The sequence below is a fragment of the Camelina sativa genome, chromosome 9 (assembly GCF_030686135.1).
Source record: "Camelina sativa cultivar CO46 ecotype springtype chromosome 9, ASM3068613v1".
Taxonomy (NCBI): domain Eukaryota; kingdom Viridiplantae; phylum Streptophyta; class Magnoliopsida; order Brassicales; family Brassicaceae; genus Camelina; species Camelina sativa.
In genome coordinates this window covers 6,505,382-6,525,765 of record NC_141888.1, presented here as the reverse complement: position 1 = coordinate 6,525,765, position 20,384 = coordinate 6,505,382, and the positions used below count along the sequence as shown (strand labels likewise).

Genomic DNA, 20,384 nt, shown 5'->3' with positions numbered 1-20,384 from the left:
TGCTTACGAATCATTAGTGAGAGATGTGAAACAAATGACTGTGGGAACGTTGGCAAAGAAACAGTATGGAATGGCTGGCTTTCCATTTGCAATCCAAATCTGGTTGTTATCTTCAGTTCGACAGCTAGGGGAACATTTTGGTGTTAGGGAAAGCATTTCAAGCCAAAATCAACATCTCCCACTAATCTTGCAATGGCAAAAGACATCTTCCCCAAAATTCAATGAAATAAAATTTGTTCTCGAGTCTTGCAAGATACCATTACTTCTCTAGAACTATTTTTTTTTGTTTTCCAACAGTTTTAAAACACATTGTAAACCCTTTTAAAAAAATGTTAGTAACGTAATTTTGATTTACAATGTGTTTTAAACTGGTTTACAAGACTTTACAAGGGATTTCTAGAGTTATAAAAGAGTTTTAAAAGGTTTTACAATATCTGTATAAGACTTTTGAGATATAATATGAATCGATTTATCTTTGCAGTTTGAAGTGAAAACAATTGTCGGTGATCCCGATGAATATAGCCATTTGGTTATGCCACCGAATGATGAAGACAAGGATTTTGACGAAGTTGTTAAACTTGTAATCCAAGGCTATAGGATGACTAAGGAGGAATGAATTCAAGGATTTATTCAAGTTGAAAAAGGAGAACAAAATCAAAAAAGCGTGTGAGAGGAGCTGCAAGGCCATTCTTGAATCAAACTAACAAAAAAAAAAGAATATCTTTTAGTGAGAAAATTGACATGATTTTAAAAACATGTCAACTTACTCACAAAAGATTAGTGAAACTGGAGAATCATGTGGGGATCACTGCTGCTGCAACACCACAGTGGGAATCAAGGGCATTTCAAGAAGAGGAAGTACCAGCCTCGGCAACTGCATTTCAAGAAGAGGAAGTACCAGCCTCTGCAACTGCTTTCCAAGAAGAGGAAGTACCAGCCTCTGCAACTGCATTTCAAGAAGAGGAAGTACCACCTCTGCAACTGCTTTCCAAGAAGAGGAAGTACAAGCCTCTGCCACTTCTTTTCAAGAAGAGGAAGTACGAGCCTCTGCCCCCGATTTTGAAGAAGAGGAAGTACCAGCTTCTCCAAGTGAATTTGTAAGTGAAAAAAAAACTTAATTCCTTTTAAAATCATTTTTAAAGTGTTTTAAAGAGTTTTTAACAAAATCATATAATCGTTTTCAAAGGTTTTGCTAGTGTTTTAAATAGTATTAAACAAAATTTACAACATTTCGAGGTATCTAAAGAAGATAATCAAGATTATCAACATGAGAAACATACTGACTTGAGAGGGGATCCAAGTGTTATTCCTGAAGAAAATACCCAGGATACTAATGAAAATAATCCACAAGAAGAGGATATGAATAATGATAAGGTATGTGTTACTTGAATATGATCGACAAATTTTAAAAACCTTGTAAAAATATATTTGAAAATAATTTACATATGGTTAAAAAAAATATCATTATTTATGCAGGATGAGAAGCCTAACAGTGTTGATGATGTATACTCAAGCCAAGAAGAAGCGTACACTATTATATCGGATGACGAAGAGTGTATTAATATTTCAGATACTGATGAAGACCCAAGCCAAGAAGAAGCTCCCACTCAACAAGAAGACCCAAGCCAAGAAGAAGCTCCCACTCAACAAGAAGATCCAAGCCAACAAGAAGCTCCCACTCAACAAGAAGACCCAAGCCAACAACAATATCACACCAGCCAGGAAATGGGCAGTTGTAAGTTGTTGAAGTCTTTATTATAAATGATTTTTCCTGTTGAAAATGACATATAATATTTTGTTTCTTATGTTTGTATTAGTGCAAACACCTACTACGCAGGAGAACAATATAAGTGACGAAGAAATGAAACAAATCGAGGAAGTTATAACTTCTTGGACGAAGAGCGAGGACATCAAAACTATGCTTTCGTCAATTGATAAAGTAAGTTTGAAAAAATCATATACTTGTTATCATAGGCGTTAAACATTAATAAAATTTGGATGTTCTACATTGTAGTATCTTTGGCAAGGGAATAAGTGGGAAAAAGTCTATGGCATGGATTTGATGACTAAAGAAGATGTAAAAAAAGTAACAAGGAAGGCAATATTAATTCTTCATCCTGACAAAATTCCTAAAGATGTTACTCCACAAATGAGATACCTTGGTACCAGAATGTTTTCAAAATTAAAGGTTAGTGAACCTCGACTTTTGTTAGATTTTATGCACATTTTACTGTTATTTAATATTAACTTATATTTTTGTTTTCTTTTGCAGGAGTACAAGGACAAATACTTAGGTTAAGGAATTTGGCATCTTGCTGGTCGCATCAAGAAGAATAATGAATGGCAAAGTATTTCAATGTTTAGTTTGCAAGTAGATTTTTTAAAATTGTCTTTTTAATGTTATGTTATTTCTTTTCGCTTGTAAAACTTTTTAAATGGTGTTAATCCTATAAACAGTTTAGTTATAAGTAGTTTGTTCAAACTCGCCTAATATACGAGGTTATTGCTTAAAAAACTGTTTTAAAAAAGGGTTTTAAAAGCTTTTAAAAGGGTTTTAAAACGTTTTAAAAGGTTAAATCTTCTAAAACGGGTTAATATTCTTTTAAGTTTTAAGGGTTTAAAAGGTTTTAAGAGAGCTTTAAAAGTTTTAAAACCTTTTTAGTGGGTTTTAAAACTTTTTAAACGGGCTTTTACAACTTTTCAAAGGTTTTAAAAGAGTTTTAGAAGTTTTTGAAAACTTTTTTAACATCTTTTAAAAGCTTTTAAAAACCCTTTTAAAACCATTGAAACCCTTTTAAAAACCATTTAAAAATTATTGCTGGTATATAAACGTGATCACATCAAGAAGAATAATGAATAGAATAGTATTTCAATATTTAGTTTGCAAGTAGATTTAAAAAAATTGTCCTTTTAATGTTAAGTTATTTCTTTTCGCTTGTAAAACCTTTTAAATGGTGTTAATCCTATAAATGGTGTTAAACTGTTTATAGGTTTTAAAAGGTTTTAAAACCATTTTAAAAGGTTTTAAAAGGTTTTAAAACCATTTTAAAAGGTTCTAAAACCATTTTAAAAGGTTTTAAAACCATTTTAAAATCTTTAAAAAGATTAAATCTTCTAAAACGGGTTATTATTCTTTTAAGTTTTAAGGGTTTAAAAGGTTTTAAGAGAGGTTTAAAAATTTTAATAACCTTTTAAGAGAGGCATATAAACCTTTACAAGTTGTTTCTAATATTTTAAAACAGTAAACTCTGAATAAAATATTTTTTAAAAAGAAGTTTACAAGAGCAGAGACTGAAATATTTTATTAAAAAGAACAAAAACAAGATAAATTATTCAAGAGTTCTTAAAAATAGATATGAACTATTTAAGTTCATATTTCAGTTTTCTCTCCCAGCATATTGATTAGTCATCTCTCTAGCCATGGCTTCAAACCTTCTCCTATCAGATTTGTAGAGGTTGGCAAGATATTCAATGGTCTGTTCCTCATCAAACACCACTGGTTCAATCAACTTCTCCACTAATCCCTTGAAAAGCTTAACAATCGGCATGGGGATCCAACAGTCGGTCCTCAAAACTTTTAGGTAAATGCCACCACTATCTGATACATTTGGGTGGCAAATTCTTGTGATGAAAACAACCTGCATTATCAAGAAATTTTATTTAAAAAAATATTGAGTTGCTGCAAAAAAAGGAGTCCTAATAAACAGGCTTGCTAAAATAAAAAGGAGTATAATCAAAAATAGATACCTTGGGGGGACTTCTTGGGTAATCAGGTGGAAAACTAAGCCTAAGTTTAAACACTCCCCCTTCATAAGGGGTGTTCACCGGTCCGATTAGAGTGGCCTCCCAACGAAAAATGTCGTCATCAACAATTACTAAAAAAAAGGCAAACACTCAATCTCTTTTATCCTTAACAGTAAAACAAATCTAATCTGAAGATGTATGTGTTTACCTGCTGTGACGTTTGGCGAAAGATCCCTGTTCAGATATTTCAGATCAGTTCTTATATGGCTTGAAGGAGAACGACGGGCCATTTCTGACGGATTGAAGGAAGAAGGTAAATAGATTTTTTGAATCTGGGAGATGATTTAGGAGACAAAAGTTTGATTTTTCGAATCTGAGAGATGATTAAGGAGTTATCATGAGACAAAAAGTATATATAATAGACGAAGCGTCGCTTTGGTTTACAAAAAGTAAATCTTCAACGCTTAATAAAAACCGAACCAAAGCGACGATTCGCGTAATACCCCTTCAATAAATTAACCCTTTGAAATCTTATCCCTTAAAATCTTACCCCTTCGCTGTTTCGAAGTGACTCTTCGCATATTACCCCTTCAATCGTCTTCCACAAAAAAAACTTAAGTGATTCGAAATCAAAATTTGAAATCGTCTCTATCTCTTCAAATCATCTAAAATCGTTGGAGGGTTTTGCTTGGTGTTTGATTACAAAGCAGTGAAGGAGACTAAAGATACCCAGACCTTAAATCAGAGGAAAATTAGGGGTTTTGCAGTGAAGGAGACGGATCGAATTTGTCAAATTTAGGGTATGAGCTTGTTCTGAAATCAGAGGAAATTTAGGGTTTTTGCAGTGAGAGAGAAGAGAGAGAGAGAGATGAAGAAGAGTAAGAGGAAGGGGAAGGGGAAGGGGAAGAGAGAGAGAGTGTGGCGACTTGCTTTTTACAAGAGTATATATATATGGTTTTTAATCGTTGGAGGGTTTTACAAGAGTATATATGGTTTTTAACATGTTTTAAAAGGGTTTACAAGTTGTTTGTAAATGATTTTAAAACAGTACAACTTGCTATTTTAAAAGACATTACAAGTTGTTTATAATGATTTAAAACAGTAAAATCATTATAATCATTTATAATCATTATAAAATCATTATAAATCTGAAAAAATTCTAAGAAATTGGAGTTTACAACACCACAGACTGAAAATATTTTATTAAAAAGAACAAATTCAAGTTGAATTAAAGAGAGAGAGAGAGAGTTAGATAGCAGCTACACAACTAGATTTGTTGTGTCCACACTGACCGCACCTACTGCATTTGTATTGTTTTGAATTTGTCTTAGCTTTTCCATACTCCCATGAACTAGCTATTCTATTTTTCTTTCGCCTGCCACTATGTATACGAGTAGAAGGTGGCCGAATAAAAGTACTAACACTCTCTGGAATCTCCCAATACTCCATATCACCTACTGGGTGAATGCTCTCTGAATATCCTAAACGCCATCTGTAAAATAAAAAAGAGGAAGATAAGACTTATAGAACTTTGATAAACCTTTGAAAAACCTTGTAAAACCTTGTAAAACCTTGTAAAACCTTTTTAAACTGTTTATAAACCTTATAAATAACTTATAAAACCTTTTAAAACATTGTAAAAACCTGTCGGATCCGTTACTTTAGCAAACTTTTAAAAACCTTATTAAAGAAGAGAGTTATAACCTTTCAGTGGAATGATAATCATCAACAAACATGTTTTCATTGAGATTGACATGTTTGGCAGCAGCAATTCCATGTGCACAAGGGAATTTGTCAATATCAAACATACAGCATGTGCATTTCCTTGTGTCCAAATTCATCATATATGTCTTTAAAGCTGCTTTAACCTCGAAGACATTTTCATTTACTTGACTAACTTCAAGCCAGCGGGTAGTATTATTATAAGATTCATTCATCTTATTCCCAACTTTTGGAGTAACAGCATATGGATGTCGACAGCTCTCCTCACGTCGTTCATTAAACCACCTAGTCAAAATAGACCTGATTGTATCAAACAGGCAGACAATTGGATACTCACGAGTCTCTTTTAACCTGGAGTTAATGGACTCAGCACAATTAGATGTCATGATGTTGTACCGGTTAGAAGGAGAATATGCACATGACCATTTCCTAATATCAGCTTGCCAAAGATAATCTCCAAGATCCGGATCACCATTGGAAATTTGACTGAACAAATAATCAAAATCATACTGAGTGTAAGCTCTTGAAGCATCATAAACAACTGGAAGAAGAGAAGCAGAAGCTCTAAATCGTGTTTCCAGGTTCTTTTGCAAGTGGAAAGTGTAGATCCCATGATGTGCATGTACATAATTTACTAAAAGTGCAGTTGCAATTGAAGAAGCCCGATCAGACACGAAAACTAGATCCTTTTCATCAGGAATAATAGTCTTCAAACACCGCAAAAACCAATCCCATGATGCATCATTCTCAGAATCAACAACGGCAAAAGCAATAGGATACAACTGAAAATTACCATCCTGAGCTGATGCAGCAAGCAAAGTCCCTTTATATTTTGATTTGAAATGGGCGCCATCAATAGAAATAACTTTTCTCATCAACTTAAAACCTCTAATTGATACACCAAAAGCCAGAAAACCATATCTAAACTTATTATCAGAATCAGCTTTGATGTAAGTGATAGTACCTGGATTCTTCTTTTCTATCATGTGAAACCAACTCGGTAAAACCTCATAACTATCAGCAGGTATACCCCTAGCAAGTTCTGATGCATGTTCTTGAGCTCTCCATGCTTTTGAGTACGAGACACCAACTCCATGGTCATTCCTAAAAATTTCCATGAGCTGTTTGGGTCTGAGAGGAAGCTTTCCTCCTGCAAAATGGTTACTAACCAAACCAGCCAAAGTCCTTGCAGATGCTTGGCGATGATTAACATTCCTTAAAGCAGAGTCACAGCTGTGCTGACTAATATACTTTCGAACAACAAAGCTATCTGATGCTTTAGCCTTAGTTGCACATAGCCTCCATCTACATTTTTCATCAATACATTTAAGAACATACCTCTTGTTGTCTGACTTAAAAGTATGAAACTCAAAACTATGCTTGACTGCATACATCCGCATCTGACTTCTCATTTATGTTTTGTCTTTGAATAACTTTCCACAAAACAGTGAACCAGATGGATACCCAACAGAGGTTGTCATGTTACGAGGAACACCCTCGACATATGGATTTGGTATTGGTTGACCCTGAAAGTACAAATCAATGGTTATTTAAAAGGTTTTACAAGTTATTTAAAAGGTTTTACAAGTTATCTCAAAGGATTTAATAAGGTTTACAACCGTTTTCAAAAGGTTTTTTAAAGTGTTTAAATGTAAGTTACCTGAGTATGAGTAGAAGTAAAATCATCAGAAGTGCCAGTATATTGACTTGAAGAAGCAACAGGAGAACAATAAAAACGAGGAACACCCTCGACATATGGATTTGGTATTGGTTGACCCTGAAAGTACAAATCAATGGTTATTTAAAAGGTTTTACAAGTTATTTAAAAGGTTTTACAAGTTATTTAAAAGGGTTACAAGTTATTTAAAAGGATTTAATAAGGTTTACAACCGTTTTCAAAAGGTTTTTTAAAGTGTTTAAATGTAAGTTACCTGAGTATGAGTAGCAGTAAAATCATCAGAAGTGCCAGTATATTGACTTGAAGAAGCAGCAGGAGGAACACTCTCGACATATGGATTTGGTATTGGTTGACCCTGAAAGTACAAATCAATGGTTTTTTAAAAGATTTTACAAGTGATTTCAGAGGATTTAATAAGGTTTACAACTGTTTTCAAAGGTTTTTAAAACGGGTTGAAAAGGCAATTAAAACATTTATACCATTGTAAGTTACCTGAGTATGAGTATAAACATCAATAGCATTCCCAACTAACAGATTTGAGCTTGTTTGATCCTGAAAGGATTTGTAAAGTATTGAAAACGTTTTACAAGTGTTTTCAAAGAATTTTATAAGGATTTGTAACAGCAGTAAATTCTAAAGTAGAAAGTTACCTGAGTAACAGCAGTAACACTTTCAATAAAAGGAGTAGAGCTAGGTTGACCCTGATAAAGAAACATTCCTCAAATCAGTTACTTTTCTAAAAATATATTAGAAAGAACAAGAGAATGAGTTTACTAAAAATACCTGCTCTACAGTCTCACAAAAATCCTCAACAGTAACACATAGATGAAGAACTCCTCCACTTTGTGCATATTTGAGTTTAAAAGCTTCAAGCTGCCTATTATTTCTAATAAAGATAGGAATACTACCTATAGTAGAAGACTTAGCAGGCAATGTATAACTAAGCTTTAAACATTGTGCCTGAATATCAATGTCAAAATCTTCTAATAGAATCTTTACCAACTCACTAAATCTAGTATTCTCATCAATGTTAATCAAAGAAGCTCCCCTTTCATTATCCATCTCAAATTCCCAATGAATGTTGTTGTTCAACTTCCACAAACCACATACTGAATACAATTCAATCATTTGTACACCCAAACAAATCCTGAGAAAACAAACCAAGAAAACTACATTAAAAGAAGAAAGATCCGAACAACTATATCAAAGAATAACAGTAAATGTCCAAAAGATCTAATGAAGGACTTTATTATCACGAACATATCTAAAAGAGTAAGTGCTTAAGACCTAAAAAAATTCTGACATCAAATTTGAAATCGAAACAAACAATCTAATAGATAACACAAAATTGAAATTGAAATCAAAACAAAAAAAACAGAAACAAGCTTACACGATGGGAGAAAAGGACTTTATTATCACGAACAGATCTAAAAGAGCAAGTGATTAAGACCTAAAAAAATTCAATTTATAACGGCGGAGGAGAGATTTGCTTTATAAGACCTAAAAATTCAATTGCTCAATACAATGGGAGAAACACTTACACGAAGGGGATAGAAGAGACGACGAACTAAAGAGAGAACTAAGACGACGGGAGAAACAGTGATAACGGCGGAGGAGAGAACCGACCGGAGAAGGAGAGATGTCTCCAGAGAAGAAGAGACGAAGACGAAGACAATGGGAGAAACAGTGATAACGTCGGAGGAGAGATCCGACTGGAGAAGGAGAGATGTCTCCGGAGAAGAAGAGACGAAGACGAAGAAGATATAATTATAAAACAAGGGCAAAAATGTCTTTAAAAAATAAAGGAAGGGTATAATTAAAAATGATCATCAGAAGGGGTATTATTAAAAAGTGGTATCAAAGAAGGGGCATTAGTAAGAAATTCTCATTTGAAAATTAGATTTTATAGAGATTTTTGTTACCAAATGTAAATTTTCTAAATATCATATTTTAATATATTTTTCAGTTAAATATTATAGATAGTATGACATAGGTTATGTTTGATTATAAGGATGTATTACTTTTAATTATTTTAGATAATTTAATCCTTAATGAGATTTTCTTTGTTCTTAATGCTAATGGAAAACAATGTGATATTCTACATTTTGGGAAGTCATTTTAAAAAAAATTCTTCCCAAATAAGAGTAGTAGGGTGGCAAAACATTGTAGTTGATTTTTTATTGTTTTAATTTTAATAATATATATAGTATATTATATAATCATAGTTGAAGATAATTAACTGGTTAAAATGAATGAATTTGAAAAATCAGATTTGGTAAAGATTTTTTTAACCACATATGAATTTTCTAAATATCATATTTTTATATCTATTTCAATTATTATTATTGTTGAAGAAGAGAAAATTCAATTTAAATGAAAATAAAAGAGTGCAAACTTCAATTTTTCCCTCCCTCTCCATGGAGTGGCCGACTTCCGCTTGCACCATCATTTCCTGGAAGATCCCTGTATTTAATGAGAGGAGAAATAAAGATGCGGAGTTAAAAAGAAATATCATTCGATGGAGGGTTAAGCAGACTTCTGGCGAGAAAAAGGGTCATGGTCGAGCTCAGTTAGAGGAGCCTTCTGCTATGATCGAGGACCATTCGATGGAGGTAACTGTGGATCAGGGTTTAGGTGAAGGGGATGAGGATGTGGAGGATCAGGCCTTTAATGTAAGTACCGATGATCTGTTAGAAGATGGAGAATTTGAGGATGTGGATAATCCAGCGGATGTGGATAATCCAGCGGATTCAAGGACAGAGGTGGAGCCGACTCTTGACGCTAATACTGAGGCTGGTTTAGCTGCGGAGGATACTAATATCCAAGGTAATCCTGTCTCTGATTCTTTAAAATTAAGTTTGAAGAATATGAATTCTGCCATGGGATCTATCAATTTGGGGAGAACGGTTAGCTTTAAAGATAGAGTGGGTAGTCCGCAGGTATAATTATAAAACAAGGGCAAAAATGTCTTTAAAAAATAAAGGAAGGGTATAATTAAAAATGATCATCAGAAGGGGTATTATTAAAAAGGGGTATCAAAGAAGGGGCATTAGTAAGAAATTCTCATTTGAAAATTAGATTTTATAGAGATTTTTGTTACCAAATGTAAATTTTCTAAATATCATATTTTAATATATTTTTCAGTTAAATATTATAGATAGTATGACATAGGTTATGTTTGATTATAAGGATGTATTACTTTTAATTATTTTAGATAATTTAATCCTTAATGAGATTTTCTTTGTTCTTAATGCTAATGGAAAACAATGTGATATTCTACATTTTGGGAAGTCATTTTTAAAAAAATTCTTCCCAAATAAGAGTAGTAGGGTGGCAAAACATTGTAGTTGATTTTTTATTGTTTTAATTTTAATAATATATATAGTATATTATATAATCATAGTGGAAGATAATTAACTGGTTAAAATGAATGAATTTGAAAAATCAGATTTGGTAAAGATTTTTTTAACCAAATATGAATTTTCTAAATATCATATTTTTATATCTATTTCAATTATTATTATTGTTGAAGAAGAGAAAATTCAATTTAAATGAAAATAAAAGAGTGCAAACTTCAATTTTTCCCTCCCTCTCCACGGAGTGGCCGACTTCCGCTTGCACCATCATTTCCTGGAAGATCCCTGTATTTAATGAGAGGAGAAATAAAGATGCGGAGTTAAAAAGAAATATCATTCGATGGAGGGTTAAGCAGACTTCTGGCGAGAAAAAGGGTCATGGTCGAGCTCAGTTAGAGGAGCCTTCTGCTATGATCGAGGACCATTCGATGGAGGTAACTGTGGATCAGGGTTTAGGTGAAGGGGATGAGGATGTGGAGGATCAGGCCTTTAATGTAAGTACCGATGATCTGTTAGAAGATGGAGAATTTGAGGATGTGGATAATCCAGCGGATTCAAGGACAGAGGTGGAGCCGACTCTTGACGCTAATACTGAGGCTGGTTTAGCTGCGGAGGATACTAATATCCAAGGTAATCCTGTCTCTGATTTTTTAAAATTGGGTTTGAAGAATATGAATTCTGCCATGGGATCTATCAATTTGGGGAGAACGGTTAGCTTTAAAGATAGAGTGGGTAGTCCGCAGGCTAGAAAAGGAATGCATAGTTCAAAGAAGGTTGTTTTGCCTCTGGCTTCACCCGGGAAAAGACTCTTAGCTAAAGCCTTATCTTTGAAACCTGCAGGAAAGGGCACTAAACAGGTGACAGTGGGTAAGCAAGGCCAAAAGGCCAAAGACGACATTCCGATGGGAGGAGGAAGTCGTCATCTTAAGAGAGGAATGGGGGCTCTTCCGAAACCTCCGGCTCAAACGTGAAAATACTAAGCTGGAACTGTCAGGGCATTGGGGCGGACCTGACAGAAAATTATTTGGGCGATTTATGGAGAAAACATAGACCCGACATTTTATTTTTATCAGAAACAAAAAAATGTTTTTCTTATTTACAAAAATTTCAGAATAAGTTTGGTTATAATAAATTGTATACTGTTGAAACTCGTGGGGCAAGCGGTGGTCTAGCTTTATTTTTTATGGATGAAATAAAACTTTCAATTCTATTTCATAGTGATCGTATTATAGATACACAAGCGTTTATTGGTCAACAATTGGTTTGTATGTCTTTTGTTTATGGTGATCCGGTACCCCAAAATAGAGGAAAAGTTTGGGATAAATTAATGGATATTGGCTCATTTCATGTTGATCCTTGGTTTTTAATTGGTGATTTTAATGAATTAGTGGGTAATCATGAAAAGCAAGGTGGTGCTTTGCGCTCAGCTTCATCCTTTATACATTTTACTTCAATGCTTCGCCATTGTGGACTGCTTGAATTTCCATGCTATGGTGAACAACTTTCTTGGCGAGGGAATCGATGCAATAATCAGGTGGTTCGCTGTCGTTTGGACAGCGCATTGGGAAATGAGGATTGGCATAGTTTTTACCCTAATTCGAGGGTAGATTATCTAGAGATGATTGGTTCTAACCATTGTCCAATTTTAGCAACTTGTCTGACGAGAATGGGGAGACGACTCCGTCAGTTCCGGTTTGATAAACGCTGGTTGGGTAAGGAGGGTATTGGTGATGCATTTGAGTCAGGGTGGAATCATACGAACAATTTTCGGGTTCCAGGTTTTGTGGATAAAATAAGGAATTGTAGGAATTCAATATCTTGGTGGCGGAAAAATAATGTAAGTTCCGGTCCTTCGCTTATCTCTTCGATGAAGGCAGCTTTACAGGAGGCGAAGATGGATGATTCGATTTCCCAGGAAGAGATTCGGGAGATTGAAAGGAAATTAAAGGAGGCGTATCGGGATGAGGAAATTTATTGGCAACAGAAAAGCAGAAAATTCTGTTGCGGGTTGGGGACAAAAACACTAAGTATTTCCACGCCTCTACTAAACAGAGGAGGGTGCGGAATAGGATAGTGGGTTTATTTGATACGGATAATGTTTGGAATGAATCACCCAAAGGCATGGAGCATATTGCTACAAAATACTTCGAGGAACTTTTCAAGCATTCGGATAGTAGGGGTATTTCTGAGGTGCTGCAGGAAATTACTCCAATCATTACGGACAGTATGAACAGGGACCTAACTAGGGACATTTCTAAAGCGGAAGTCCGTAAGGCGTTGTTTTCCATGCATCCGGAGAAAACTCCAGGTCCGGACGGAATGACAGCCTTGTTTTTCCAACGGTTCTGGTCTTCTTTGAAAGGGGATTTGGTGGCTCTGATTAGAGAGTTCTTTCGAACAGGTGGTTTTGATCCCCGATTAAATGAGACAAATATTTGTCTCATTCCTAAAGTAGATAGGCCGCAGCGTATGGCAGAGTTTCGGCCCATCAGTCTCTGTAATGTGAGCTACAAAATAATTTCTAAAGTATTGTGTTTTCGACTTAAACGCTTCTTGCCTCTTCTGGTTTCGGAGACCCAGTCGGCCTTTGTTTCTGGTCGTTTAATTACAGATAATATTCTGGTGGCGCAAGAGATGTTTCATGGGCTCAACACTAACCGTCGCTATAATTCGGAGTTTCTGGCTTTCAAAACGGATATGAGTAAGGCCTATGATCGAGTCGAATGGGATTTTTTGGAAGCGGTACTGGTCAAATTGGGTTTTGATAGGAAATGGATTTCATGGATTATGTGGTGTGTGTCTTCAGTGTCGTATCAAGTTCTTATGAATGGTCAGCCTCGGGGTTCTATTATACCACAGAGGGGATTACGTCAGGGAGATCCTCTGTCACTGTATTTGTTTATACTTTGCACCGAGGTTTTGATAGCAAATATTAAAAAGGCAGAACGAGAGAAGCGATTAACGTATATTAAAATCGCTTATGGTAGTCCTACAGTTTTGCAATTATTGTTTGCCGATGATAGTCTGTTCTTCTGTAAGGCAGAAGCAACGGAATGCCTGACGATCATGGAAATTATCAGTAATTATGGCAAAGCCTCAGGGCAGGAGGTTAATCTAGACAAATCTTCAATAATGTTTGGCAAGAAGGTTCCTCCTGAGAAAAGGGATATTTTGAAGTCGGTTATTGGTATTTCTAAACAGGGCGGTATGGGCTCTTATTTGGGTATTCCTGAAAGTCTCCAAGGTTCGAAAACGAGGGTTTTTGGCTATGTTAAGGATAGGATGGATGATCGAGTCAACGATTGGAATGCCAAGTTTTTATCGAAGGGTGGTAAGGAGATTATGATTAAATCGGTAGCTGTGACAACCCGTCCCGTGGACCCCACTAGCCTCACTGCTAGCCCGCTAGCCTCACTGCTAGCCGGCCCAACAGACCCCAAGCTGGCCCTGCAGGGCATCGATCCTAACCCCTCACTGGGCAAATGGAACTATTCATCCAAATCCACAGTAGGTTATTGGTGTACCAGGCGTTCCTCGAACCCTGGTCCCCACCCTTTAACAACCTTCCCACAGGACAAGCTGTCACCAATTGATGACCTGCAGATCAATTGGTGACAGCTTGTCCTGTGGGAAGGTTGTTAAAGGGTGGGGACCAGGGTTCGAGGAACGCCTGGTACACCAATAACCTACTGTGGATTTGGATGAATAGTTCCATTTGCCCAGTGAGGGGTTAGGATCGATGCCCTGCAGGGCCAGCTTGGGGTCTGTTGGGCCGGCTAGCGGTGGGCTAGTGGGGTCCACGGACGGTCCGTTGGGGCAGCTAGCGGTGGGCTAGTGGGGTCCACGGGACGGGTTGTCACAGTAGCGCTGGCACTTCTGACTCATGAAATGTCATGTTATAAATTGCCGCAGGAGTTGACAACTAAATTAACGAGTGCCATTTCTACCTTTTGGTGGAAGTCCAATGATAGGACTCGAGGTCTACATTGGATGGCTTGGGATAAATTGTGTAAAGATAAATGTGAAGGAGGATTAGGCTTCAGAGCTCTGGAACAATTTAATGATGCCATGCTAGCGAAACAGTTTTGGCGGCTAATTCAACATCCGACGTCCTTAATAGCTCGGGTCTTGCGAGGGCGTTATTTTAGGAATAAGCACCCTCTTATGGCCAACAAACCATATAATCCCTCTTTCGCATGGAGGAGTATTTTTTCAACAAAAGAATTGGTCAAACAAGGAGCACAGTGGGCGGTAGGCTCAGGTTGCTCTATTTTGGTTTGGCGGGACCCATGGATACCAGATATTCAACCACGACCAGAAAATGGGCGGGGAAGACGCTGGTTACCGAGTTTAATGGTGAATCACTTAATTAATCCGGCTACGAAGGATTGGCATTTGCCTACCCTGGAGGAGTTCTTGGATCCAGAGGATATCCTGATTATTCGGAGCATGGAGGTCAGTAAAGTCCAGAAACCAGATAGATTAGTCTGGCACTTTACTAAGTCAGGGAAGTATACAGTGAAATCCAGATACCGGTTAGCCCGTGATTCAGCGGCGGAGGTTGAATTCGGCCCGACATGTATGGCCCTCAGGGCCCAGTCATGGAAACTTAACGTTCCCCCGAAGGTTCAACATTTCTTTTGGCAGATTGGCTCGGGTACTCTCCCTGTGCTAGAACGGCTATGGTATAGGGGTGTCCGGTGTGATAATACATGCAAGCGATGTGTGTCTGCAATAGAAACAATTAATCATGCTCTTTTTGAGTGCCCTCGTTCGCGAGATGTTTGGGCCATGTCACCGATATCGTTAATTCTGGACGGTTTCCCTTTTGATTCAATCTATGCAAATTTAGATTTTATTTTTTGGCGGGCGGCTTCCCAATCGAGGGATTCTGATATAGCTTCAACCCTCCCCTGGATCATTTGGTCACTATGGAAATATAGGAATAAAAAAGTTTTCCAGGGTTTACAGGCTGAACCTATGGATATCTTAAACCAGGCAAATAATGATAAATTTTTGTGGGAGGAGGCCAAGTCTTTCTCGGGGAGTTATCCGCATCCTCCGCCATTGGTGGAGGACAGGAGGTCATTTCCTCGGTGTCAGATTGATGGTTCATGGAAAAGTTCCGACCCCCTACAAGGTTTGGGTTGGTGGTACTGTAATGGTGATGATTCGACGCTTCTCTTGGGTGCTCGGAGTCATAGACGCGGTCATACTTCCTTACACGCAGAGATACAAGCTTTGATCTGGGCCATGGAGTCTTTGTTAGCGGCTGGTGTCGATTGTCAGAACTTTGAGACAGATTGTGTAGAATTAGTGGCGATGGTGCAAACACCTGAGGATTGGCCCGTTTCTCGAACCTGCTGGAGGAGTTATTTTCGCTCAGATATTCTTTTCCTTCCTTCACCCTGACCAGGATCACCCGAGAGTTCAATGTGAGGGCAGATTGTCTTGCCCGTTCTTCAAGGTCGTTACCTTCTGAAATTTCATTTATAAATCTGGGAGTTACCTTTTAATTTAATTAATGTTTGGTTGAAAAAAAAAATATATATCATTATTAAAAAGAATTCTATTATATATATATATGATTCCTGTTATAGGGATGGATATTTCGGTTTAAGTTTGGGTTTGGTTCGGTGTGGTTAATACTGTTTTCATAAAATTCTAACCATACTCAACCAAAGTTAGTTTGGTTTGGTTTGGTTTGTATCGAGGTCGGATTATATTCGGTTTGGTTTGGCTTGGCTTTAATTCAGTTCGATTTTTCCACAAAATAGAGCTTTCATTTCATTTAAGAAGAGTCAATACAGATGGAGTGCCGTAGCCAATCCGGTAAAGATACATAATCAGTATAGGAAACATTGTCTAAACAGCCATATTTTGCTAAGTTATGAGCAGCAATATTACATTCTCTCTTTGTAAAAAGAAAGGAAATTGAATCAAACTTTGATATCCAATGTTGTATGTCGTGAAGGAAGTTTGCCAAGGATCTATTATTCTAAATACCATTTAAAATGTTGATGAGATTCACGCAGTCATCTTCAAAGATAATATTAGTGTAACCTCTGATCCATGAATGTTGTAGTCCAAGAAGTAGGGCTTTTGTTTCTGCTTCAAGGGGAGATTCAGCATAACCAAGGACAGAAGGACCCCAATAGAGAGGTAACCCGAGATGGTTATGAATTATCCAACCACCTATGGCTTGAGATGTGTTCCTATCACAAGCGGCATCAAAGTTACATTTCACCGACGAATGTGGTGGCGCTTTCCATTGATGTGTTTGTTGAAGTGATTCTTGAGTATTCTCCCGATGCACTTTAATGTCTATCCATTCTTGTACTTCGGCTTTGGCTTGTAGAACTGTTTTTGATGCACTTTCTCTGTAATTGTAAAAAACTGTGTTGTTCGCCTTCCAAATTATCCATAGTAACCATAGTGGTTGTAGAGCCATCCGACGAGGAATATCTTGTCTTTGTGAAAAATCAATTAAGTTCAAGATATTTTCCTATGCATTGTCAGGCAATTCAGTTCGATTTTATTCAGTTTAAAAAACAATTAATGTAACAAAAACAAAATTCATTGTCCTTTGATAATAATTATATATATATATTATATATATAATAAACAAGTTGTAAGTTGAGAAATTCAAAGAATCCATGAAAATTTTACTTAAAATAATAACAATATTAATATTAAATGTTTAGTGATTATAAGAAAATAAAAATGAAACAAACCAAACAATGTAAAAAGATAGAAAAGTATAATTTCTTGTAAGAAGAACCTTTGAGGTATTTACAATCTTTACTTTAAAACTTAGGGTTAAAATTTTAGAGATAATTAAATCTAATCTAACATAAATGAATTCATACAGAATATAAGATTATGATTACATATTATACAATAATTATGAATATTATTTAAAGAAATAAGGATATCTTTATATTAGAATTTTGAAGAAATATGAATATTATTAATTATTTAATAAATAAAATAAATATTATTAATTATTTCATAATAATTATTGTATAATATGTAATTTTAAGAAATAAGGATATCTTTACAACCCGAACCGTTTGGGTTGAGAAGAAACTTAACCAAATGGTTTGAGTTCGGTTGGGTCGGTTCGGTTCGGTTAAAATGCCCACCCCTAATTTCCTGCATTATTAAAAAGAACTAGATTATGACCCGCGGTACACCTCAAGGTAAGTTTTTCTTTTAATTTTTTTTTTGTTAATGTACTATTTTAATACTAATTTTACTAATATACTCTTTTGTTAATTTTAATGGTTTAGTATATAAACAGTGGTATACCGTACAATAATTTTTATTTACTACAATCTTAAGTAAATCAGTTTGATCTGACATATTTTATATTGGTGTTGTTAAAACATTAAAATGAGGATTTAACCCGTATTGAAATATCATATTACTGATAGTTTACTTTTTAGTATTATTAATTCAATCATGTAACGTCATATAACCCGTCATGTAATATAACTCGTTTGTGTAATTTTGAAAATTTAATATGTTTAAATATTTAAAATTTTAAACTTTTTATTAAGTTTAGATATATCAGTTATAAATTATAAACTTCTTAAAATTTTATAATTTACTATATAAAGTAAATTTACTATATATGTATGTTGAACACACACTTTTTATATTAATTGAGTAATATATGTTTGTTTTAAAAAATTCAAATCACAATATCTGAAGGAAAAATACAATTGTTTTATTAACTTTATGTATTATATGATGATTCACTACATTTAAATTTTAAAATAAAAAAGAGATGATAGGAGAATAATTTTTTAATCTGGAATAAATCTTCTAAATATCTATATTAATTATAAAACATTATATATATAGATATTTAAAATATTTTAACTGTGTTTCGTTATAAGGATAGTAGAGAAAGTTAACAAAAGTTGTTTGGATATGAATATATGCATTAAATAGCATTCAATTTAAAAACTTTCCAAAAAATATTTTTGAGCAAAAACTGATGCAAATATACTAGTATAGATTATATCCACAAATGCTACTTGATTTTATCCTCTTTTTTTTTTTGTCAAACGATTTTATCCTTATTTCTTTAAATTTCTATTCTAAAAGATTTTGTAAAGATATCAAATATGTGATAAGTTAGAACTAATACTGAAGGATATCTTGTGCTAACAATAGTAATGCAGATGCGTGTGTATATATAGTACCAGAAACACAAAAACCAAGTTAACCTACACAGAAAAATTAAATAAAATATATAATGAAAATCGTTTCAGTTTTTCTATTTGTTTTATGCTTGGCCATGTATCCGGTGCCAAAATTAGAATCGCGAACGAACTCAGATTCAAGAAACTCCTTTGGATGAGGTGTTATTCCAAAACTAATGTATTAGGTCCAAACATAATACCAGTCAGTCAAGATTCTATAACTTCGTTTCGCCCTAACATTTGGGGTAGGACTCGTTTCATGTGTACTTTAAAACAAGAACCTAACTATAGACATTATCAGAATTTTACAGCATTTAAGCAATATAGTGGTCTTGATGGTGGAGGCTTATGGGATTGGAGAGCCCGAAATATATTTAAAGAAAGAAGGTAGCCAAAAGTCGACTGATATGCATAAAGTATATGACTGGATAAATTAAAAATGTTATTAAGCTGTGTGAAAATAAAAAAGTCTTATATTTAAGTTAATATAAATATAAGATTTTAGGGTATAACTTAAAGGATAAATATATCTATATTAACATTTTTGAAGTACATTTTGGTTTATGCCCTTTAAGTTTTATTTATTTAATTTTTTTTACAACATTAACCCCTAAAATAATTCCATAAATAACATTACAGAGAAACTCAAATACTAATCTTTCTAAAATTTACTAACATTTGTTACATTTGTTGCCATAAAATCTTAACAACATCTATACATTCTGATTCTTCCAAAAACAACTCTACCCATTAAAGTTTTAACCCATTAAATCTCCCAAAACTATTTTTATGGATGCTAGAATCTCTCAAATTTAAATGATATACAACAGATTTTCCATAACAAAAATTTACAACAGATTCTCCATAATTATATTAACATTAATAAATTTCCTAAACCGAAAATCCAATTATAAAATGTCTTATTAAATATGTTGAAAACACCCCATATAATTTGGTTTATTTTTTATTTTTTGAGGAATTACCAAAAAAATTAAAATTCTATTAATTATCATAAACTATATATATATTGACATGGAAAAGTTATAAACTATAAAAATATGCTAATTTGGTAAAACAATTAACATAATTAAACTTGATAAAAAAAACTTATTTTGATTATTATTTTTTTATGCAAAAACTTATTTTGATTTTGGTGAGACGAGTTGACATTAATCCCATATAGGGAGTTAAGTGGAATTGTTTGTTTTAAAACACTTTTAGATGTGTACCAGGAGATAAATGTATTACTAGACTATACATATACCACACGGGTTAAAACCTTGAAAACACTACAAAATCCTATACTTTGAATACTTATATCATATACATGTAAACTTTTATATTTCTAAAATTAATAAAACAATAATAAAATAACAAATAAATAAAATATAAATTTTAAATTTTTAAAATTAAAAATATTGTCCCGCGGTGTACCGCGGGTTAAATCCTAGTTAATATTATATTTTGTGCATGTGTTTTATCCTTTAAGTTATCCTTTAAGTTAACATATAAATCTTATATTATATTTTGTGAAATTTTCTAGAGTATAACTTAAAGGATAAATATAATATGATTTATGTATACCATAACTAATATGAGTATTATAAGATATCTTCACATGTAAGATACATATTTGTTATAACTTAGAACTAATACTGAAGGATATCTTGT

The 20,384-nt window shown here is 34.4% G+C and overlaps 3 protein-coding genes and 3 pseudogenes across 3 annotated transcripts; 3 read left to right on the top strand and 3 right to left on the bottom strand.

Annotated features, from left to right (window-relative positions):
• Positions 1–3,377: 3,377 nt before the first annotated feature.
• Positions 3,378–4,034, bottom strand: LOC104715060 (ubiquitin-conjugating enzyme E2-16 kDa pseudogene; annotated as a pseudogene).
• Positions 4,035–4,992: 958 nt separating this feature from the next.
• Positions 4,993–8,272, bottom strand: LOC147937813 (uncharacterized; annotated as a pseudogene).
• A 3,555-nt stretch (positions 8,273–11,827) lies between these two features.
• Positions 11,828–12,574, top strand: LOC147937812 (uncharacterized). Its single transcript, XM_087465277.1, has one exon. It carries the CDS (start codon positions 11,828–11,830, stop codon positions 12,572–12,574), a length of 747 nt encoding a protein of 248 aa, XP_087321403.1.
• A 47-nt stretch (positions 12,575–12,621) lies between these two features.
• LOC147937811 (uncharacterized) lies at positions 12,622–15,912 on the top strand. Its single transcript, XM_087465276.1, has 2 exons — positions 12,622–13,854; positions 14,413–15,912. Exons 1-2 carry the CDS (start codon positions 12,622–12,624, stop codon positions 15,910–15,912), a joined length of 2,733 nt encoding a protein of 910 aa, XP_087321402.1.
• A 586-nt stretch (positions 15,913–16,498) lies between these two features.
• LOC147937810 (uncharacterized) lies at positions 16,499–16,951 on the bottom strand. Its single transcript, XM_087465275.1, has one exon. It carries the CDS (start codon positions 16,949–16,951, stop codon positions 16,499–16,501), a length of 453 nt encoding a protein of 150 aa, XP_087321401.1.
• Positions 16,952–18,789: 1,838 nt separating this feature from the next.
• LOC109126368 (S-protein homolog 31 pseudogene) lies at positions 18,790–19,150 on the top strand (annotated as a pseudogene).
• Positions 19,151–20,384: the final 1,234 nt, after the last annotated feature.

Bases quoted from the DNA above. Each gene is read 5' to 3' on its own strand.
- LOC147937812 (XM_087465277.1), top strand. From the start codon at position 11,828: ATGGATATTGGCTCATTTCATGTTGATCCTTGGTTTTTAATTGGTGAT.
- LOC147937811 (XM_087465276.1), top strand. From the start codon at position 12,622: ATGGAGCATATTGCTACAAAATACTTCGAGGAACTTTTCAAGCATTCG. The intron at 13,855-14,412 runs GTAGCTGTGACA...AAATTGCCGCAG, and splicing joins AGGAGATTATGATTAAATCG to GAGTTGACAACTAAATTAAC.
- LOC147937810 (XM_087465275.1), bottom strand. From the start codon at position 16,951: ATGGCTCTACAACCACTATGGTTACTATGGATAATTTGGAAGGCGAAC.